Raw genomic sequence first — 24,857 nt, forward strand, 5'->3', positions numbered from 1 at the left:
TATTGATTATTGAAAACTAGTGCTTTTTCACTTGTGTGACCTTAATTTTTCTTGAAGCGTGATTGACCACTTAAAGTGCAATAATTGACGCTTTTACGTGTTCAAAGTGATATTTGCATTTAACACTGACCAGTGTATAGCAATTTTAACACTTATTGATTATTGAAAACTAGTGCTTTTTCACTTGTGTGACCTTAATTTTTCTTGAAGTGTGATTGACCACTTAAAGTGCAATAATTGACGCTTTTACGTGTTCAAAGTGATATTTGCATTTAACACTGACCAGTGTATAGCAATTTTAACACTTATTGATTATTGAAAACTAGTGCTTTTTCACTTGTGTGACCTTAATTTTTCTTGAAGTGTGATTGACCACTTAAAGTGCAATAATTGACGCTTTTACGTGTTCAAAGTGATATTTGCATTTAACACTGACCAGTGTATAGCAATTTTAACACTTATTGATTATTGAAAACTAGTGCTTTTTCACTTGTGTGACCTTAATTTTTCTTGAAGTGTGATTGACCAGTTTTGATCGTATTCTTTTTGTAGTTAGACGCACTGTACGCTGAAGTTTCTTTAGCTAAACAGGATGCAGCGTTGTGGCGGGAAGCGTTTTCCTTTTATTTTTTCAGGTGCCCAAGACAGGAAAAAAGTGAACCTTATTGCTGGGGACTCCAATGTTCATCGGATTAAGGATATTCTTCCTGACGATATAGCTGTCAAATGCCTGCCAATCTCTGGTGAGAATATGTAATGGAAATGGTATATAACAGTTATTAAAGTTACACATTTGTTTCTATATATGATATAATTATTTCATTTCTTGATACTTAATCAGTTAAGATTTCAATTCCTAAGCTTCTTATGCTTACAATATTTGTCATCAATGTAAAGTTATACTTATTATGTTGATGTGCCATAATTGCGTTTTTGAACTTATTTTCATGGTTGTATATTTAACGCGTGGGATATTTGTACAGATTTTAGAGAATTGTATTTGCAAACTTTTCATTTTAATCCTGAGGCAAAACATGCATTTTCCTTGTGTATTCATTCATTGTATATTTACGATTTATTTACTGAGACATTCTTTAAGAAAATATAATCGCTAACTCTGTTTTCAAAGGTGCCAAATTTTCTGGTGATCATCGGGGTTTTCGCCATGCATTGTTGAGAGACCTGAGGGAGATGGATGTTCAACAGCTGTATATTCATCTAGGCTCCAATGACATTCTTACGAATGAAGCGGTGTTTTACCGGTACATAAAGTTTATAAATCAATAATTTTAAAAAACTTATTTTAATTTAATGTAGTTGTTTCCCATAACTACATATATTTGCAATACTAACATTTTACATGGTTTATTCCTCATGGACAACTTACAATCATTGTAAAAGTGTGATCTAGTTTCTAATTTATAAATAAAGCATTACACAATATTTATGCCCCCCTTCGAAGTAGAGGGGGTATATTGTTTTGCACATGTCGGTCCATCCACCAGATAGTTTCCGGATGATAACTCAAGAACGCTTAGGCATAGGATCATGAAACTTTATAGGTACATTGATCATGACTGGTAGATGACCCCTATTGATTTTTAAGTCACTAGGTCAAAGGTCAAGGTCACAGTAACTCGAAATAATGAAATGGTTTCCGGATGATCAGTCAATAATGCTTAGGCCTAGGATCATGATGAAACTTCATAGGAACATTGATCATGACTGGCAAATAACCCCTATTGATTTTCAGGTCACTAGGTCAAAGGTCAAGGTCACAGTGACTCGAAATAGTGAAATGGTTTCTGGATGATAACTCAATAATGCTTAGGCCTAGGATCATGAAACTTCTTAGGAACATTGATCATGACTGGCAAATAACCCCTATTGATTTTCAGGTCACTAGGTCAAAGATCAAGGTCACAGTGACTTTAAATAGTAAAATGGTTTCCGGATGCTATCTCAAGAATTCTTATGCCTAGGATCTTGAAACTTCATAGGAACATTTATCATGAGTGGCAGATGACCCCTATTAATTTTTAGGTCACTAGGTCAAAGGTCAAGGTCACCGTGACAAAAAACGTATTCACACAATGGCTGCCACTACAACTGACAGCCCATATGGGGGGGCATGCATGTTTTACAAACAGCCCTTGTTTCTATTATCCATGTTAATTTTACTGTTTTTTATTATTTGCTGTCAGAAAAATATACATATTTAGCATTGGGAATGGGTCCACCGACTATCGGACGCGTGAGATAGGCAGAAAAAGGCCTGCTGTCTACAATTAATTTTACATGAAATAGCAATAAATGTTTTATTTATACGCAATAAATGTTTTATTTATGCGCATACTATTAACAATATAATTATACATATTTGTTTATGTAACTATGTTGGTTGGTTAGTAAGTCTGCAAAGAAAAAGAACACATTTGTATACTTTACTCTACATTTTTTAACAATTTAGTTGAAAATAATATGTTGTCGCCATGAAGTGTATATTCTTAGTGACAACAACTATTTATTTGTTGACTGTATTTTTACATATTATTATTAATGATAATGATTGTATTGAAAAATTTCCAGAGATGTTGCTGACTTGTGTGATGTGGTCCATCAGGTCAGTCCAGACACCGAGGTTGTCTTGTGCGAAGTGCTTCCTCGGTGTGCAGATTACAGACAAGGTTGTTGGATACCAGAAGGACGTCTGACTGCCATGCAGAAATGGATTAAACGAGCCAACTCACTACTTCAAGACTACTGTCGTAGGGTTTTGTTTGTTAGGTTTTTGGTGTACCAGAAGGTAATTGACTTCTTTAACATGTTTCTATGTTTTTCAGATCATTTAAAAAATGTCTGCTCCACCTTTGAAAGTGACACAAAGCAATGCTCTTGTCTGTTTGTATCTTCTTTCCCAAAGCTTTATTGTCCCCTACCGGTTAAACCGGAGGGGACTTATGGTTTGCACTCCGTCCGTCCGTCTGTCAGTCGGTCCGTCACACTTTTCTGGATCCTGCAATAACTTTAAAAATTCTTAATATTTTTTCATGAAACATGGATAGATGGCAATATGGAGATTATGCACGTCATTTTATTTTGTTCCTATGTCAAAAATTCTGGTTGCTTTGGCAACAAATATATAAAAAAAAAATTATTATTTTTTACTGACAATGGTGGAGTTTCACCGGTAGGGGAGCATATTGGCAATCTCTTGTTCAATAAATTATAATCAATTATTTTTTCAACTTAATGATGTAATTATTTGCTGTTGTGATAAAAGGGTTTCTACTTAAAATAAATACAAAACAAAGAAACATTAAGAATGTTATTCACAGCCAATAAAAAAATATGGCATGTGTCAGAACTTCAGAATTGAGTAATAAAAGATAGCAGAGACAGGGACTATTGTCTATTTATATGTATTCAAGTACTCTTAGTAATAAAGTGATTTTAATGTGAACATATAATTTATATTTTACCAGAGAAAATTACAGATTTATTTTAATGGGTGTTTTTTCAAAAAATTTCATGTAGTTATTTGTATTGCATGAACACTTATCTGGAACACTGTATATAAACAAAAACTCATTATGTTTATTAATTTCAACTTAAATTTTTTGTATTTTTCTAAACATGAAAATTTATCAAATGCTTGCATGTATATTCAATCATAGACAAGGAACATGTTCACCCGGGATGGCCTTCATCTTAATGCCAGTGGTGCTCGTGGCTGTTTAGAGACGGTCCTTGACGACATGCAGCCAGTGACTGATGTCCACCAGATTGAAGCTGAGCCTGTTGTTCTTGATTGTGTCTGGCCTCCAGTTTCCACTCCAGCCATGGTGTCTGATGCAAATACCAAATCATACGCAGATGTTGTTCGAATGGTATGCTTGTTTATATGAAAACAAGTTATAATAAAAATGTTGTTTTATGAAAGGGTTTAGGCCACGTTTGTCACTTACCATGTAATGGCAGCATTGTGGTCATGTGTTGATAGCATTGTGGCTTTTATGAAAAATGTTCTTAAACACACTTGTTTATCAAATTTCTTTCTTCTTAACTCATTAAAATGTTTAATGCATTTTGTTGATTATCCAAGTCATTTAATATTTTAGAGCATTCTTTCAGCTTGAAGTTTTATTACTAGCTCTCCCCCCTCCCATGTGGTAGGTATTAAGCACGTCTCTTGCTTGGCAATCTGCAAGTTTGTAAAGTCAATATTTCATTAATAGTGGAAGAACTTGGCTGATATTTCCACAGCTGAATGGCGTTAGAGGTGATAGAGATTGGTAAAAAAGGAGTTTTAGCTGTAACCGATTTTGTCATAATTATGGCGCTTCGTCCTGTTTTTACAAGTTTTGAGAATAAATAGCATGGCTTTTGCATGGATGCATTTAATCTTTAACTGACTATTGGATTTGTCCTTGTCCGGGCAAATTCCGTGGTGGGAATCAATGTCTGGTTGTCATCTAGTTTGTATTTAAACGAATAATTTCAGGCTCCTGCTGCAACTGCTGTCATCAAGCCACTTCAAAAGACTTCACTACATCCCAAGATTACGAAGAAGGTATTAGCAATTATACCATTGTCATTGTTAGTCGTTTTCATGGCTTTTTTACAGAATGAAAAAAACATAAACATTGTGAAGTTAAAAAAAGAAAAGAAGCATTATACTTTATATTATAAGTTTTACTTAAAGTTAAACTGTTTTAATTTTTTTTTATAATTCTGTCATTTTATAAAGAATGTGTCTTTTGCAGATGGTGGTTGTCTGCAAGGAACGAAAACGTCAACTAAGACCAATTTTAGGCCGGAAGGAGGTATGCAGTTTACTGAGACTAATGTTAAACTTCTCAATATGACAGTTTTCATTTAAGCCATCTTTTATTCAAGCCTTCTTTTGAATGTGATATGGAATTATTTATAAGTCCCCTATTGATTTCACCGAATGAGACTCCATTTGCCCTGTGTGTCATTCTGAAACCTTTTGGATCCTGCAATAAATAAAAAAGTATGTAAGCCAGCTTTATTCAAACTCGGTTGTGGACTGCGGGCCACATCATAAATGTGTTCTTTATTTGCAGTAGTTAAAGATTTCCACAGAAGCATGTTTATAACTGTTCATGTTAAGTTTAAACCCATTTATTCTAGCTCGATTGCATCGAAAGCCTAAGCTTATATAATTGTGCATGTTGAATGTAAGTTCCAGAAATCTAAGACTGTTGATGAAAGGTAAAGTTTCTGGGTTAATGAAGTTACATGTTACCTTTAGTTGTGAGAGCCAGGCCATATATACTATCCAAAATTTGCTAAGGATCACTGTTCATAGTATGTGTAATTTGAAGTTCTCCACTAGCTAGATTCAGCCAGGGTCACGCATCAATGATAAATCAAAACAAAGAAATAAAATCGAAAACACACATTCTAATATAGAAACCTGCAAAATAACAATTGAAAATGAACGTAATCCAAAATTGAAGATAATGTGAAAATAAAAAGTGTTTTAAGCCAAAACATAGTTATCCAAATCTAAATTATGCATGGCCATCTTGTTACACCTGTTAATAGTTGCTGTTGTTGTGTTGATTGTTAAGTGTTGTTTTTCTATGAGTTTTAAATATTATAAACCTTTTTATGTGTGATGTTAATTGATTATTTAAAAAAAAAGTTAAAATGGGTTTCACATTCTTATTGTGTTTGCAAATTTAAGTTTAAGTGGTATTAAGATTTGTAACGATCCCTCCCTTATGTACACAGTAACGGCTAGCTTTCCGGACGAATCGTACAGAATGGTTATAATGAATTTTCCTTGTGGCTATCTTTCCAAATTGATCGGAAACTGAACAGAACAATTATTATCAAAACCTCAAACTACAGCGCTGATTTCTCTCTTATGAAACTTGACCAGGACCCATCAGGTTCGAACCTTTTACCATGAAAACTGTTTGTATGAACGCACACTATACTCCAAAGTGATAGGCATTAAAACCTCGATCTCAAACATCATACACAAAACCACACACTCTAAACCCTCATGCACAAAACCAGATGCATGAAAACAACCTATACTAAACCTCGTGTATAAACCACACGCAAATAAACCAAATGTGTAACACTATGCATCAAACCCTTTGCATGAAACACCATGCATAAAACCATATGCATAAAACAAGACCTCTAATAATGTAGTTGGCTTTCAGATAAATGAAACACTATGCACGAAACATCATGCATGAAACCATATGCATGAAGACCACTTAAGAAATGGAACTGACTAAAGTGATTTTTCTTTTTAAAATAATTGAATGTTTCACTTATAAAGTTCCAAACATTTAATAATGTTCAGCATGTTTCAGTGAACACCCTTAATTGACAGTTTAAAGAATGGTCCTCATAATAAGCATAGCGTTTTTGGTAGTGTTAACATTTACAATGCAAGCTTATTTGCTATGCGCATATTGGACAGAAAGCAGTTCTAAGTTCTTAAACTATTCATAGTTTGCCAGTCCATATACATGTAATTAAATGAAAACTTGAAGTACATTTGTTCTGGTTTGACAAGATATGTGAAATTGAGCCCCTTGCAGAGTTTAAGGTGAGAGCATAGGAATAAAACTGCTGTTGGTTGGGTTTGTGATTCTTTTGTGATAACGATAGAGGAATAAATCACTTTTGTATCAAAATCATACAACTTGGCAATATATATGTGTGTATTTCTTCCATAATTCAGATGTCCGACAGCAACCAGTACGAAGGATTGTATAGTTGTAGAACTTGCCCAGACCGTTGCAGTGGAGGTGAAGGCTTCAAATATCTGTGGAACATACCTGGTGAGAAAGCATAATAGAGATATAATAATTGTCTGCAAATTAAAAATATATTTACTTCCATCATTATAAATAATATTGGTTACCAAGTATGTTTAATTAATATTTTGGCAGAAGAAGAGGAAAGAAGTGGCACAACCCTGCAGACAGAAGAACCCACCCGCATGTCGTCCTTTATTGATGAAGCTGAAAAAGGTAAGAAATGTAACTTATTAGTGTACCTTGCATTATTATGCTTCTTAGGCTAGATAACATCCATGGTCTGTTAACTCTTTTCTGAATAAAATGCATTGAATTTAGTGGTTTGATAGAAATAGAAAATGCCCAGAGCCAGAAGAACTGACACTTGCAGTATGATATAAGAAATGGCAAAAATATTTTGGATCTTCTCTCATAACAGATATCTATCTGTTAGCTCACAAACGTTTTTTGACTGACAGTTCAGTCACATAAATGTGAGGAGATTGTCAGGTTGTTGTTTTTTTAAATAATTATTATTGATTTATTGATAAAAAATATTGCAATTTTGTTCATTGTTATTTGAACTAACTTGCTTACATTAAATGTTTTCTTATCTAAGTTAATCTCAAATTTCGTGTTTATTAGGTATTTATTGGTTAAAATAATGAAAAATAAATGTTTAATATATTTTTATGTTTCACTAAGTTTTATATTTCAAGAAGGCGCACATTTCGTGTCCAGAATGCAGGGTTGTTTGCACCAACGAAGACGCTTTGCTGAGCCACTTCTGCAGTCGCCACATCAAGCAACTGGAGACTGGAAAAGAGAGTAAAATTAAGCTAATAGCTTCACCCATGGTATGACTTTAAATCCCTGCCTTGCGTATGCTTGACAAGCATTTTATGTACTAATTAAGTAACAAAAGAAAGGAGGTCTACACATGCACTTTCCCATATAATGTTTTCTGTATCTTCTAGCAACTAATGACACAATTTTGTGTTGACATACTCAATATGATAGTTATAGCCCTATATAACTGGTATGTCCATTTTAGTTAATCTTTCTATTTTAATTAAACCTGTTTGTTTTAGCCAGATTGCTTGAAATGCCCTCAAGTCCGTTCCCTGGGTAGGATTAGTACTTGATGTCTTTGCGGAAGATCTAAAGAATTCTCCCACAGTGGGGATCCAACCACTGACCTCATGTTTGCTAGGCGGATACCATATCCACTTCAACATGGATACGTTAAATCAAGCTAATATGTCCGTAGGATCATTAATAGGTGTCTTTTGGGGAGATCTTAAGCATGCTTCCACTGTTTGGGATCCAACCAATGACCTCCTGTTTGTGAGGTGGCCACCATATCCACTACACTATGGCAACCTAAAATCTAGCTAACATGTGATTAATGAAGTTGTCGAACACAATTTGACAAACACAACAAGGATTATTTTCAGAATTGTCTTACCCCTATTACATGCAATGTAGCTTATTAAATTGACAACCCTGGTTTGCATGAGAATATTTTGCAGAACATAGTATGTTGAAAATATATACATGTATACAAACTTTGTCATTACTGTTAATATAATGAGCACCTCTAATTCTGAATATTTTGATTGGATGGTTAATGGCCTTTATGTTTGTGGCACATTTATGGATGTGAAAGTGTCTCATTAGGCAAAAAAATTAATATTTTTTATTTTTTGGGTAATGATCACTTATTTTAGAATTATTTATAAAGTTAATCCTACAGATTGCATCTGCTAATCAAGAACTCAACGAAGTCAGCTCAAGGAAGTGGAAGGGATGCTTGGAAAATAGAAGTTTCCATTGTGAAGGCAAATTTTAGCATTTTTCAAATTTTTAATCAAATGCAGTGATGTAATCTTGAATGAAATTAAAGAAAATTTGATTCAACTTTTGATATCTGTCAAGAAAAACAGTTTGAAGTGAATAAATTAAGCATTGTCTATAAGTTTATTGTGTGACTTGATCCCATTGAGGGATATTACTTATTTTTATTTTTATTTAACTGAGCATTTCAACAATGTTTTATATATCACATTAAAGCCACACACCTTGAAATGAAATACATGTTAATCAATACATATAGATGCAATTTGAAAGTGTGCAAAATTGTCATTAAATCTATAGCCTAGTTAGCAAGTAATTTATTATTTTTTAAAATTTTAAAACTGAAAGAATGATTTCTATTCGTACACGTCCAATTCGACAAACGCGATTATTTTTAAGTTTTAAAGTGCAAAAAGACGGATTTCTACCTTAATCACCAGATATATTCTAATTGGCATAGATAAAATCAAATCTATAGCATAGATAGCAAGTAATTTATTTATTTTTCTAAATTTTAAAACCGAAAGGATTTCTATATGTATACATCCATTTCAAACAACGCGATTATTTTTAAGGTTTTAAGCGCAAAAAGACGTAACCACCAGATATATTGTAATTGGCATAGATAAAATTAAATCTATAGCCTAGTTAGCAAGTAATTTATTATTTTTCAAACGTTACCGCTTTTAAAACTGAAAGAAGGATTTTTATACGTATATGTCCATTTCGACAAAGCGCAAGTTTTAAAGCGCAAAAGAGACGGATTTCTACCTTGCAACCACCAGATATATTCTAATTGGCAAATATAAAATATGTTTCTTATTTATACTTAAATTTACTATGCCATGTATTTCATTTCAAGGTGTGTGGCTGTAAGGAATGTTTTAATGGGTATATAACCTGATACAGAAGTTAAAGCTTTCTAAGAATTTTAAGGCTTGCCTTTTATACTTTAAATGATAAGTCATTAACATGTTTTGTTCTGTAGGAACATACGAACATTTCCCTCCCACCATGTGGATGAAGATGTTTGGACTGATGATGCTGGGTCATATGTGTGGACAAGGTGGTCTTCATTACATCATGATGCAGCTGTGTATTCAGCAACATGTTAACCTGTCCCAGCGGATGTTGATGCTCTCAAATGATGTTGAGAAAAACCCAGGACCGGTACTTTATGACAAATTATACATTGTTTATTGAATAACCATACATGTATATATTTATTTTAACCTTTAAGTGTTTTTTTCTTGCATTTTTTGTGCCCTTTGTTACTGAGAACTATTTTTATCATATGTTGGTGATTGAAACCCTGGACCTGTAAGTGCTTCTTTATAATTGCAACAAATCATGTTTAGTAGCTGTTTTGTTCAGTTAAGGGACATAATGAACTCACTCAATGCTAAGTCAACTTAGATGCATCAAGTTTTTATTGATGATTTCTACTTTTTGTTGAATTATTATCCTCTCCAAAGGCAGAGAGATACAGTTTTGGCGTTTTCCATAGGTCAGTCTGTCAGTCCATCCATCTGTTTGTTACAAACATTTTAGGGCTATATATCAGAAACTAAATAAGATTTCAACCTGGAAAAATAAGTGTATGCCATATTCATACAATATATCAAATTTACTTGTTGCTATTTTTATGCTCCCCCCCAAAAAAAAATTGGGGGAGAGCATATAGTCGCTGCTTCGTCTGTCTGTGTGTCCATCCGCCCGTCCGTGCACAATTTTTGTCCGGGCTATTTCTCAGCAACTAATGACCAGAATTCAATGAAACTTTATGGGAAGCTTCACTACCAAGAGGAGATGTGCATATTATCAGCCGGTTCTGGGCGGATGTTTTTTCACAGAGTTATGGCCCTTTGAAATTTTCCATTAACATGTTTATATAGTGCAATTCTTGTCCAGGCTATTTTTCAGCAACTAATGACTGGAATTCAATGAAACTTTATTGGAAGCTTCACTACCAAAAGGAGATGTGCATATTATCAGCCGGTTCTCGTCGGAAGATTTTTCACAGAGTTATGGCCCTTTGAATTTTTCCATTGTACATATAGTGCAATTCTTGTCCGGGCTATTTCTCAGCAACTTATTACGGGAATTCAATGAAACTTTATGGGAAGCTTCACTACCAAGAGGAGATGTGCATATTATCAGCCGTTTATGGTCGGATGATTTTTATACGCCCTTCTATGACGGGACGTATTATGGTATACCCCGCGTCTGTCCGTCCGTCTGTTAATGTCGTACGCTACGTCAAATATCCTTTGACAGATTTTCTTCAAATTTTAACACAATCTTAATATTGATAAACCCTGATCCCCTTTCGTTTTTGACGGAATTCTGAATTGTCGTTCCAGAGTTATGGGACTTTGTTCGTCAAAATTTCGTGATTTCATTGAATGTCCTACTGTAGCTCAAATATCCTTCGATGGATTTTTTTCAAATTTCAACACAATCTTAATATTGATAAACCCTGATCCCCTTTCGTTTTTGACGGAATTCCCCCTACCCCGCGTCTGTCCGTCCGTCTGTTAATGTCGTACGCTACGTCAAATATCCTTTGACAGATTTTCTTCAAATTTTAACACAATCTTAATATTGATAAACCCTGATCCCCTTTCGTTTTTGACGGAATTCTGAATTGTCGTTCCAGAGTTATGGGACTTTGTTCGTCAAAATTTCGTGATTTCATTGAATGTCCTACTGTAGCTCAAATATCCTTCGATGGATTTTTTTCAAATTTCAACACAATCTTAATATTGATAAACCCTGATCCCCTTTCGTTTTTGACGGAATTCTGAATTGTCGTTCCAGAGTTATGGGACTTTGTTCGTCAAAATTTCGTGATTTCATTGAATGTCCTACCGTAGCCGTCCGTCCGTCCGTCTGTTAATGTCGTACGCTACGTCAAATATCCTTTGACAGATTTTCTTCAAATTTTAACACAATCTTAATATTGATAAACCCTTATCCCCTTTCGTTTTTGACGGAATTCTGAATTGTCGTTCCAGAGTTATGGGACTTTGTTCGTCAAAATTTCGTGATTTCATTGAATGTCCTACTGTAGCTCAAATATCCTTCGATGGATTTTTTTTTTTTTTTTTTTAGTATCCCTGAAAAATTGAACAAAGTGAGCTTTTTTCTATTCCGATTGTACACTACCACTTACCCATCTACATTTCTCTTTTATTATTGGTCAAAATATCTATAACAGGTTTACTTCAACTCCATATCCTCTAAAGAAATGCATACATATAATCAAAAAAAGATATGGTATGAATGTCAAGGAGACGGCGCTAGTACTTATAAAATAAACCATGTATTCAAATACAAATAAACTGAAGTAAAAAAATGATTCAAAGGGTTATTTATTACCTTACTACTTCATTGGCGAACGACGGGCGTATCATGCGCTCATGGCGCAGCTCCTCAGTTCACAGAGTTATGGCCCTTTGAAATTTGAAATTTTTAAGTTGCTAAACCATCCATCTTATTATTTTGTCCAAAGTTATGCCCCTCAAGACGTTTCCTTTTATCTGAATATATAGTGCAATATTGTGACAAAAAAAACTTTGGAGAGCATCACCCGTCTCCGACGGTTTCTTGTTTTAGATAAGTTATTAACAGAAGAACAGAACAGTAATATACTTTATTACATTAACGGAGGCTCTGATAAGATGTGTATCTGTTTAAAATGCTCATGGAAAATATCAATATATAGATAAATAAAACAAAAATAGAGTAAAACAAATCATGGTGAAATCCACAATACACACCAAGACCTATTAGTAGTCTTATTTTCATGGACTTATGTGAGTACATCTCTTTTTTTGCCTTGCCTTTTCATTAACATTTTCAAACAAAAATAACATTTGTGTAAAACTTAGTGAATGATTATAACTTAAGTTAAAAATGTGGACACTGTAAGTTAATTGACTTTGGCTTCCAAATCTGCAGTTTACAAATTTGCTTGTTATAGGAGTATTCGTGCAAATGGACATCCTGCAAGGAAGACTTTCACTCAATAGGACAGCTAGATGCACATATCATCTCTCATGTGGTTCAAGAGAAATGCTGTAGATGGGGAGACTGTACCAAAGTCCTGAGCTTTAATCGTCTTGAAATCCACGCACTTAAACATCTCTATGATGTAAGTTGAGTACTGTGTATGAACTGGTGTTACTTAATTTTCTGCATATCTTTATGTCGGTCTTCTCTAGTGTTGATGGTCAAATACATATTGTCTTCCAGGTTTGTGTGCCTAATTACTACTGTTCATCATTTGCTTGCATCAAGAGTTAAAAAAAATTACACTCATTTGTTTAGTTAGAATCTAATGAATAAATTCAATAGCCATGTGTAAAACAATTGTATAACAACATATACAAACTAAAAAAAATAGTTGGAAAAAATAATTAATGTATATATGAACATAACAAATTTACTTAAAATCATAGGTCTTGTTTTTGTCTGCCATTATAAGGACCAGAACATATTTCGAACATTGGAGGATTGGCTTGCTGTGTTAGAGGATCATCAGGTGAAGGAAGAAACCACAAATCTGGTGTTATGCCCAATGCATTTAGTACGTAAATTTTACTGTTCAGTTAGAACAACACAGTTAAGCTTCATTGACTTTTAGAACGGCAGAATCTACTGATGCTCAAGGCATATAGCAATCGGCCTGTCGGTTGGTACGTGTCCTGCCATTCAAGGCTATTACGAAATGACATGTTTCCTAGCACTATCAACACATCCACATCACCCTGACCTCATTTTGACCTGACATTGACTAACTTTTGTACTTTTTATGCCCCCCTTCATAGAAGAGGGGGTATATTGTTTTGCACATGTCGGTCTGTTGGTCCGTCCGTCCGTCGGTCCGTCCACTAAATGTTTCCGGATGATAACTCAAGAACGCTTAGGCCTAGGATCATGAAACTTCATAGGTACATTGATCATGACTGGCAGGTGACCCCTATTGATTTTCAGGTTACTAGGTCAAAGTCATGGTCAAGGCAACGTTTGGGGGGGGGGGCATATGTCTCCGACCGCGGAACATTAGTTTAAATAAGATTAAGTAGACTACAAATAATTCAGAAGGTCCAAATGTGTTTCGTCTAGCATCTATTATGCTTCATAAAAATATCATAGCATTTGCCTAATATTCATTGATATTAATTGACAACACTTTCCGGTATACAGTGCAATTAAATTATATTGTATTTGCTCCTGATTTGAATCTTTTTTCCAGAGACCACAGCTGATGCTGCCATTATTTGATGAAGAGTTCAACATCATGGATGATTTGCTCACTTACACACCAAAGGATCATGCTAAGTATTTAGAGGACATAAGTAGCAAAGATTTTGAAAAGTTTCAAAATCTTTGTGTGGAATTTTTACACAGAAGATCTCTGTTAGGAGAAAGATGGCCAGATATAATAAGCCAATATTCCAACCATAATAAAGTTGCTTCTGCGTCAGCATTGGTACCGAGTCATGCTCCTAGGTCATACTATTATGTAAAAAAATGCACTCAATTTGATTTTGTTGAGACATGTAGACCTGAACTTGGCTCCAACCTGTTTTCTGGCACGAAACTTAAATCATCTAAACGCAAGCGCGAGGAAGGTAAAACTGTTGGTTATGAATTAAGTTATGGGGAGGAATGGTTCAAAGTTCTTTTAGGTAATCTTGATAAATGTTCAAAGGCTTCTCAATATCAACAACAAATATTACATAAAATGTATGAACAACAGATTGTAACTGGTGTTAAACAGAGTTTTTTTACTTTAGAGCAAGAAGCAGCTAGACTTTCGTCTGTTAAAAACTGCACAAAAGGATGTTTTGTTTGTACAATTTTTAAGTGTGTTATTGAAGAAAAAGAAATAATTTATGTCAGATATTTTGAAAGTGGGATATATCAAGGATTGATGGAACAGACATACTTAAAATTCTGATCTGTTTGTTAACTTCCGTTTAAATCAAGTTGAAAGTAAATTTGTCAAGTCAAATGATATGCTAACTGAAAAGGTAACGGGTAACAAAACGCTTTTGGAACAATCAAAAATATTGAATTGTTTATCAGGGGATATTAAAGGATTAGAGTCATTCTTTGCAAAATCAGCACGTTTTGATTCAAACTTCTTTTTTAATTTATCTCAGGCAACTTCGTTAAGAAATCTTTCAATATATCTTTTTATGAAAAAAGAATATGCCTCACTTTTCAATTATTTTGTTAAGGCTTTTCCAGAGTTAAATAATTCCAACACCACAGATACTCCAGGGGCAAGTTTATGTAATACAAATGTTGTAGCGAAAAAAATAAAAAGATGCAAAACAATTAAGACCAATAGTGTAACACGTACATTTTTACAGGGCCAGTTAACAGAAGCATTGCCTCATGCAACCTTAATACAATCATCAACAAATTCTTCTTTGAACCTGTTTCAAAATTACTATTGCTCACTCCTGGATCATGGGAAGTTTTCTATTCAAATGTTTGATGAATTAGGAAATTTAGGCTGTGTGATGAATGATTATGATCAGCATGACGGCTCATTTAAGAGGAACTCATTTGTCTATGTCCTCAAATACCCACAGGAAACTAGAGATTATTATCGTTGTAGTTGTAACACCTACAGTACTTTGATAAATATTAAAAATGCACACAAATCAAATGATGAGTTTTTCGTTTTAGATACAACAGAAGAAAATGCTGTAACTTGTATGCACTGCAAATTTCTAGAACAGATGGTTGTGTCAAACTTGACGGTTGATGGCAGTAACTCTACTGAAACACGAATTCAACGGTTTGTACAAACTGCTTTAAATGATAAGGATAAAGATTTAGTGACACTCTCTTGCAGTCAAGACACACGTAAGTATTCAATTCTTGTGGAAGGTGACGAACATCCAGTGTTTGTTCATCTTACATTTAATAAAAAATTAAATAAGTACATGTTAAGTTGTTTGGATGGAAAATGCAGAACCACGAGAGGACACAAAAAATCAATAGACAATCTTCTTTCCAAAAATGTCTGTAAACACATTGCTGTTTTACAACGTCATCCTGAGGTGTTGGAAGAATTTGTTTCTGTTGACATTGAAGTTTTAAATGATCCTGTTCAAACAGAACCTGATGAGGTTATTGATCAGTATGACACTAATACTAATGATATAGGTAACTTTGAAAATACAAGCACTGACTTTTTTAATGTAGAATCTGGTCTTTGGCAATTTAAATGTAAAAGCGGACATTCAGCACAATCCAAAGATAGTGATACTCTAAGAAATAATATTTTAAAGCGTGATTCATGGAATGATCTTCATTTAAGTCGAACAAATGATGGATGTCTTAGAGGTCCTGACTTGTTTCCTACAGTTCCCGGCACTACATGTGCATGTGGTATTGGTTGGGTACAAACAGATGATCACGAGGAATGGGATCCTAATGGCATCATTTTGCATGAAAACAAACGGTGCCTAACTGTTTACACACTCTTTGCCCCTGTTAAATGTGATGTTTATACAAGACATTGTTGCAATGCGTCAGAGCCATGTAAAATCTACTGGGATGAAGGATTGGGTGATTGTTTGCATGTATTATCAAGAGATACTGCTGCAGGTGATGAAATAGGATACGAGTTTATTAATATGGTAACAACATCTGGCACAACATTTTCTGCATTTTGCATGATGAAAAATGAATCATACAAATTAAGACATCCTGAAGCTAAATTTATGGACCCAAAGGTATTTTTAAATTGGTGGTTTAGTTGGGCCTCTAATATGAAAATAGATTTTAGAATTCCATGTAGTGTCTGTGGATTTCAACCCAAAAGGCTCTGTTGTGATGGAACAAAAATTGGTGTAGGATTTAGACATGCCACTTTTGAGGAAATTTCGCAATGCGCTGATAATATTAATATACAACCAACATTACATCGTAGAATGGATCGGTGTTTTTTGAAAAACATGAATGATATTGATAAACAACAAATGATTAAAAATAGGGACACGTTGATTTATTTGGCTAAACTGGAGCTAAGAGAAATTAACAATACAGATATATTAGATGATTTAGAAAAAAAAAGCAGAATACAAAATGTTACACAGGTTTTAGATGCTGATGTTAGACCATCATTTGAAAGATTTTTAAGTAACAGTATGTCTGCTGGGGAAAAGATAGCCTTTGCTTATGTTATTAAAATGTTAGCAACCACTGCATCTGTTACAAGCTTCTTACCACCTTCCTTCTGTTCTACATTACGTTTGTTTATCTGTGAACCAAGTTTGTCCATTGATCGGTTTAATGCTATACTCAATGAAATGAGACGTGTTGCTCCTGAGCTCAGAGACCTTGTAGGTGAATCCATGTTACATAATAACAACACACTGCCGGATGATATTAAACTTTTGATTATGCATATTATCAATCAGTCACAAAGTATTGAGAGCAATGAACCAGAACCAGCAATTCCCCAGTTAGGAACATATAATCCAGCAGTTTATGGTCGTGCATATTACTTTAATAAAAAAGGATTGAAATTGAGGAACATGCGAAAATTTACCATAGACAATGATAATTCTAGTAAAAAGAATGTTGACCACGATGATCCAACATTAGACTTTGAACGCTGTCAAAAATTGTACTCAAAAGTTCATACTTCGGCTCCTGGTACATCAAATTTATTCCTGTGGTTTTGTGCTGATCATGGTCATTGTTATGGGTTTCATATGACCACAGTAGAAGGACGTAAAGACCCAGCAGCATCCTTGTATACACATTTAGAAACACCACCAACTGATATTTTTTACGATTTTGCATGCAATTTACAAGAATACTGCTTAAATCGAGAAAGTGGGTATTACAAAAATGTCCGTTTCTTTCATGATATTTTTCACGGATATACCCACAAATGTTCCAGTGCTTTTAACTCGTGTAGGCTGCAAGGTTTTGAAACTGTGAACTCTGAAATTTGCGAACAATTCAATAGTTTTATTCAATGTGTTAAAAAGTCAGGTAGGCAAATGTCACAGCCTCATTTCTGCTTTTATCTTCAATTTTTCTTGCATGAGTGGAATTCTAGGAAATTAAAACTTTATCAAAAGAAAATTAGAGTCGCATTAGCTGGACTTGACTAATAGTTCATTCAAAAGTTGTCAAAATTCTGCATAGAAATCAAATGCTAGTTGTTCATACGTTCTACTATTTATTTATTTCTTTTATGTTAAGTTTTTACATTACTTTAGCACAAAGTGATCAAGATGAGCTATTGTGATCACCCTATGTTAGGACGAGTTCCAATCTGGTCAAGTGCGTCCAAAAAAATTGATCTGTACAATATCTAAGGAACTGACCTCTTCTGTGCAGCCCAAGATGTAATTAGAACACATATTCTCACCAACTTTCACGACTAGTGAACATCCTGGCAGCCACATTTTTCAACAGACCAGAACCATTTTCATACACATCAAAGCAGGGTTTTTTTTGGCCCGATTTTATAGCCGAAATTCGGCTATGTTCCCAATCCCAAAAAGTATACTTTTTTCCCAAAATGTGGAAAAAATTTCCCAATTTCCAAAAAAAAAAAAAAAAAAAAAAATTTTTTTTTTTTAGAAAGAAGTCTTATGTGTATTTTATCTCAATTTTAATTCAATTACATCTAATAAAGTATTATATGATTTTTTCTCTTAATTTGAATGATTATAAAGAGTTAAATCAAATTTAGTATTTCCCTAATCAGTGGACTTTTCGTGTGGAAAAAAAGGCTAATGAATTTATTTTCCCAATTTCATGCAAATACCGATAAAATTCCCAATTCCAAAGCCATGGGCTATCTTCCCAAAAAGTGGAGAAAAAACCCTGTCAAAGATATCATTTAAACAAAAATTCTGACCAAGTTTCATGAAGATTCATGAAGCCATATAAAGAAAAATGCCCAGCCCCCAGGTGACCATGTTTTTCAAGCAACTGAAACCATTTTCGAACTTATCTAAGATATCATTGGGACAAATCTTCTGACCAAGTTTCATAATGATCTGACAATAAAAGTGGCTTCTATTGCCATGCCCCCTTGGCGGCTATGTTTTTCCACCAACTGGAACCATTTTCGAACTCATCCAAGATATCATTTGGACAAATCTTCTAAACAAGTTTCATGATGATCAGACAATAAACGTGGCCTCTAGAGTGTTAACAAGCTTTTACTAAAGCCATATATATAGCCATGTAAGGAAAAAAGCCCGGCTCCCTGGTGGCCATGTTTTTATAGCAACCAAAACCATTTTCGAACTATTCCAAGATATCATCGGGACAAATCTTCTGACCAAGTTTCATGAAGATCAGACAATAAATGTGACCACTAGAGTGTTAACAAGGTTTTACTATAGCCATATAAGGAAAATTGCCATCTTGGTGGCCATGTTTTCCCACCAACTTGAACGATTTTCAAACTCATCCAAGATATCACAGAGCTCCAGATAAGGGTCGTATTTTCGTAATTACGAATTATTTTCAAGTCTGTTACGTATTTATTTTAGAATCTTGACGTACCATTAAGAATTACAAAATCAAGTTACGAATATATTATTTTTGCATCGGTTCGTATATATTTTGATTGAGTTCTTTTTGCGCATGAAAGATCTTTTCGGTGCTTATATAGAATGGTTATCGAGTTTGTTTAACAAAGCGCATTTTTTCCAATAAAAGCGGCGTGTACAGTCTATCTGTCAAAAACAATGGCGGCGCCCAGAAAGCGTCCTAAAAAACTGCAAAGCGTGCAAAGCCACGCTTTTAACATATTGTTCGCAAAGTGAGCCGAAGTTGAATGTTAAGAAAGACATTATAGTAAAGATCTTATACGATGTTGTATGTTCAGTTGCCGACAAAGTTGGAAAAGCTATAAAAAATACGACGGGTCCAAAATTAAACAAAACAAAACATTGAACGAGTGGAAGGGACAATTCACGTGGCTAATCGTTGAACAGATTGAAGGGGAGACCTGTTTTAATTGTGAAATATGTAAAAATTCATCGAAGGCATGCGATCTAAGCACAGTTTGGGCATATGAAGGTATTTGAAAAATAAAATTGTATGATACTGAATAGACACTATTGAACTCGTATAAATAAAGTTGCTAGTATGTTTATTTTGATTTGTTGCATGAAAATAACCATTATTATTTATTTTTTGGTCATTTAGAAAAGTTAAGAATTATTTTCCAAAACTAAGTAGTAACGTTAAGAATAAAATTTCAGAGTTCTTTTTTTAAAATCTGGTAGTACGTTAAGAATTTCACAAAACCTTATCTGGAGCTCTGTATCATTTTCAAAACGTCTTCTGCCTCTAGAATATTAACAAGGTTTTACTTTAGCCATAGAAGGAAAAATGCTCTGCCCCCTGGCAGCCATGTTTTTCAACCAAACGGCATCAGTTTTGAACTCGTCAAAGATATTATTGGGGTGAATCTTCTTACTATGTTTCATGAAGATCGGACAATAAATGTGGCTTCTAGAGTGTTTACAAGATTTTACAATAGCAATATAAAGCCATATTAGGAAAAATGCCCGCCCTTGGCAGCCATGTTTTTCAAACAAACGTAACCATTTTCAAACTCATCCAAGATATCATTGAGACCAATCTTCTGACCAAATTTCATGATGATCAGACAATAAATGTGGCTTCTAAAGTGTTAACAAGGTTTTACTAAACCTGAATTCAGCGGTCAGTCAAGGGAAATGATCAAAGTGACCGTTGTCCACAGGTGACCGTTGAATTCGGATCACAATTTTAAGAAGGTTGGTCAGTTGGTAGTATTACTACGTTGTTACCCCACCCAGTTGTTTGCATACAGTGTAAAACTAATGCTCATTGCATTAACAAATCATAATAACAGCATTAACTTACGCGTGTACATTGAATAATAGAGAATAATTTTATATTGATTTAATTTCATATTGTTAAATTAAAAAATGACGTTATCAACGCTGGTATAATTGTTTACTCATGCATCTCATTCATTCAGTAAATAAAGCTTGTCACGTTCCGTTGACGTTACGTCCGTAAAAGTCTAAAAAGCGGATTCGGTGTCATAAACCGATAGTACGGTGTAATTGTACCGTTCTAATTCAAAGAAATAGCGGTCATTTAAATTAGCGATAATTACTTTCAAGTCATAAACTCTGATATATTTTCTTTTAAAGATACCATCACAATTATCCCCGAAAAAGAAACCTTCTCAACACCTTATAATTTGTTTACTCGCAGCGGTCCGCTTTTATAATATCATAGACAATTACCGCTTTCAGACGCTTTAAACGCAAAATAGACGGACAAATAATGTGCTGTGTTTTTAATTTTCGCGACTCGAGACGACTGACGCGTGACCGTTGATTTCAGGTCAAACATGAATTTCGGAATGGAATATAGTGGCCGTTGGCCGTTATGGTCAGGTGGCCGTTAAATTCAAGTGTAATATAGAGTGTTTTTCGTCGGGGGGATTCCAGACTGACCGTTGTCTGCAGGTGACCGGTAAATTCAGAGCGCCGTTAGGTCAGTTTCGACTGTATATAACCATATAAGGAAAAATGCCCCGCCCCCTGGAGGCCATGTTTTTAAAGCAACCAAAACCATTTTCGAACTAATCCAAGATATCATTGTGACAAATTTTCTGACCAAGTTTCATGAAAATCAGACAATAAATGTGGCCTCTAGAGTGTTAACAAGGTTTAACTATAGCCATATAAGGAAAATGCCCCAACTCCTAAATTCCATGTTTTTCAACCAACCGGCACCATTTTTAAGCTCGTCAAAGATATTATTGGGATGAATCTTCTGACCATGTTTCATGAAGAGCAGACAATGAATGTGGCCTCTAGAGTGTTACTATATTTTACTATAGCCATATAAGGATAAATGCCCCGCCCCTTGGCAGCCATGTTTTTCAATCAAACGTACCGTAAAAGGTTGTGTTTAAGGCGCACATTTTTACCCCCAAATTTAATTTTAATAACTTGATGCGTGTTATGCACAACTACAGCCATGCCAAGACATTTTTCCCTGTCAGTTACCCAGTTACGGTAACTCACATCATTCTGTTCCCCGTTGTTTAACTGTAACTATGTTAATAATTGTGTTATATTTACGATCTGAATATAGATGGACAAACGTTATAAAGTTAACATTAATATTTTCTATCTTTTTCAGGTACATACAGAGCATTGAAATCAAATAAATTTGAAGAAGAAAATGAAAAACAAAGAAGCCATTTTTATTTAAACTTTATTGTTTTTTCCCAAAATATTATACCCAACTGTACTAGGGTTACAAAACTTATAAAGGGGCACTTGTCGATTTACAATCGTATGCCGGCAAGGTCTTTCCAGATACATTTATTATTATTTTTCTTGCTTTTCAAAAGTGTTAATAAAATTGATGTTGTGTTTGTTTACACGTTTTCATACGTCTTGTCAAGATTGGGGTTGTGATTATCGAGCAATTTGCGTCACCTGTCAAATTTTGTGTAGCTGGGCTATTATCAAAACATGCAAACCCGCAAACGACTTCAAACCTCCATTGTTTGTTTAACGCCGGTAATGTCAGTAATGGTGTTGAGAAGTTTGAGTTGTCAAAGTCTCCTGTCAATTATAGACGCTCGAAAAGAAAGTGTGAGATGGGAAATGTAAATAAAATGCGCGGTTGTGAATAAGTCATGTGTGAATAACCCCGTGCCAATACCAATAAAAAATTTCAGTGTCTTAGTTATACTAAGCACACTCATTGGTCCGCAATGTGTACTCCTCCATGATAAAATCGTGGACAGTTACTTTGGAGACTTATGATGAAAACCTTGATGGTATCCTCGTGGAAATTGTGCATTTCATGCATAATTCATTTAAATCGAAACATTTACACGTAATATTATAATTTAAAAAAAACACACACAAACAAGTTGTATCTTTATCGTTATCGTCTTTAAGATAATTAATTATTGAAAAATAAAATAACACATGAGATTGGCAATATAAATTAAACAATTTTCAGTGAGCCTATGGTACGGAAATTTTGCCTTCCTGATATTTTTTCAAAAAGTTGATGCGCGCTATACATAAATGCGCTTTATACACAGCGTTTTACGGTAACCATTTTCGAACTCATCCAAGAAATCATTGAGACCAATCTTCTGACCAAACTTCACGAAGATTGGAAATAAATGTGGCCTCTAGAGTGTAAACAATGCAAATGTTGACGCCGCACAACGCATGACGGACAATAGACGATCACAAAAGCTCACCATGAGCACATTGTGCTCAGGTGAGCTAAAAACGGTCTTTATGTAAATCTTTAATAAGAGTACCAATTAAAAACTCAACAATTCCTTTTTATTATTAAATATGCTTGTTTTCATATATCATTTAAGGCCCTAAAAGCATTCAGGATATAATTTTGTAAAACCAACTTTGAACATTTTCACAGAAATAAAATGATCTTAATGTTCTCTGCAATGCAAAGTATTTTTTTACACATGAGATATAAAAAAATTTTTTGTTAATTTTTCAAGCCTATGCCAGCCGGCTGTGCTCTAACTGCCTATGGAAAATCTTGATATATATATTATATATATATACCTGTTGTGACCCTTGAGATCCTTATGAAATGTTCATAATTCATTAATATTAACTGTATTTTTAAAAAGTAGTATTACCAGAAAATCGGGTTCAAAAGTAATTTCTTTCAAGACAGGATGGTTGGTGGGAAACGTCTTCAGGTGAAACTGAAAAACATCTGAAACAAAAAGAAAGTCTTGTATAATTTAAAGCACTATTAATTTTTTACATCTTAATACGATTGTGTTTTGACAGCCATAGTTATGCTGAGCACTAAAAACTAAAAGTAGGTCGACAAACAACAAAATGAAATCCAATGATTGCATCACCAAATCTTCTACATATCCTATAAATAAAATAAATATTTATATATAGACGGTTTGATACATGACACAACATCATGGGTGTCAAATGTCCCAAATTTGAAATCCGAATAATAAAGTCGGGAGTCTGAGGCCGTTGGTCCCTTACAGGTAGAGCCCCCGAGCCATAGTTTATTGTTCTTTTTATAGTCTTTTAGTTTCTATTTCTGGTGAGTAAAATGCAAAATATTATTAGCCAGACCACCAGTAACACTCAATGTGTAATTGCCATTTTATATAAATGTTATAAAAAACATTGATAATAAATGTTAATCAACTAACCATACCATATCCGAAAACAACTGTCCAAAAATATATCCAGATACGTCTTTTGCAAAATGAAATAATATATGCATTTAGTTTGTCAGCAGAAAATGGAAATTTAAAGATGGGGGACATATGCAACATTTCGTAGTATGTAAGATTTTCGGAAAGTAGCCAAGAGGTTTGGTCAGTTACGTTTCATGTCTGTGTCAGCGGCTTACCAATCAGACAATAACTAGTGACCTGAAAATTAATAGGGGTCATCTGTGAGTCATGATCAATGTACCTATGAAGTTTCATGATCCTAGGCATAAGCGTTCTTGAGTTATCATCCGGAAACCATTTTACTATTTCGGGTCACTGTGACCTTGACCTTTGACCTAGTGACCTTGAAATCGATAGGGTGCATCTGCGAGTCATGATCAATCTACCTATCAAGTTTCATGATCCTAGGCCTAAGCGTTCTTGAGTTATCATCCGGAAACCATTTTACTATTTTGGGTCACCGTGACCTTGACCTTTGACCTAGTGACCTCAAAATCAATAGGGGTTATCTGCGAGTCATGATCAATGTACCTATGAAGTTTCATGATCCTAGGCCCATGCGTTCTTGAGTTATCCTCCAGAAACCACCTGGTGGACGGACCGACCGACAGACCGACCCACCGACATGTGCAAAGCAATATACCCCCTCTTCTTCAAAGGGGGGCATAATAAAAAGACCTGGAAAAATCAATACCAAGCGCACTTTTCCGGCATGTCCAGGAAGCTATTACAATATTTGTTCTCACCCCCTTAAAATAAACCATTGGATTTACACTGATCTAAAAATCAATCCTGAACTCAAATTGGGATTTCCAAATAATCCGGACAATTGACACCCTTGCAACATGCATGGGTTGCTAAGTTACTTAATGTCCTGCATATAACAAATTCAGAATTTTTTTACCATCCAACTCACA

The 24,857-nt window shown here is 34.5% G+C and overlaps 2 protein-coding genes across 4 annotated transcripts in view; one reads left to right on the forward strand and one right to left on the reverse strand.

Moving 5' to 3' along the window:
- LOC127881850 (uncharacterized) overlaps positions 1–24,857 on the reverse strand; it is a 47,877-nt gene that overhangs the window by 20,528 nt on the left and 2,492 nt on the right. The window lies entirely within an intron of this gene.
- Positions 65–15,616, forward strand: LOC127881848 (uncharacterized). Of its 2 annotated transcripts, XM_052429999.1 has the most exons (16): positions 65–743; positions 1,130–1,262; positions 2,590–2,806; positions 3,678–3,890; positions 4,505–4,573; positions 4,767–4,826; positions 5,210–5,238; positions 6,737–6,836; positions 6,948–7,028; positions 7,514–7,651; positions 8,551–8,635; positions 9,640–9,821; positions 12,637–12,807; positions 13,141–13,242; positions 13,912–13,997; positions 15,360–15,616. In XM_052429999.1, the coding sequence occupies exons 1-16, from the start codon at positions 593–595 to the stop codon at positions 15,436–15,438; spliced, it is 1,896 nt and encodes a 631-aa protein (XP_052285959.1). In that variant the 5' UTR covers positions 65–592; the 3' UTR covers positions 15,439–15,616. The 2 variants fall into 2 exon arrangements, with proteins under 2 accessions (XP_052285959.1, XP_052285960.1); XM_052430000.1 differs by lacking the exons at positions 12,637–12,807; positions 13,141–13,242; positions 13,912–13,997.

This window comes from Dreissena polymorpha, chromosome 5, assembly GCF_020536995.1.
Source record: "Dreissena polymorpha isolate Duluth1 chromosome 5, UMN_Dpol_1.0, whole genome shotgun sequence".
Classification (NCBI taxonomy): domain Eukaryota; kingdom Metazoa; phylum Mollusca; class Bivalvia; order Myida; family Dreissenidae; genus Dreissena; species Dreissena polymorpha.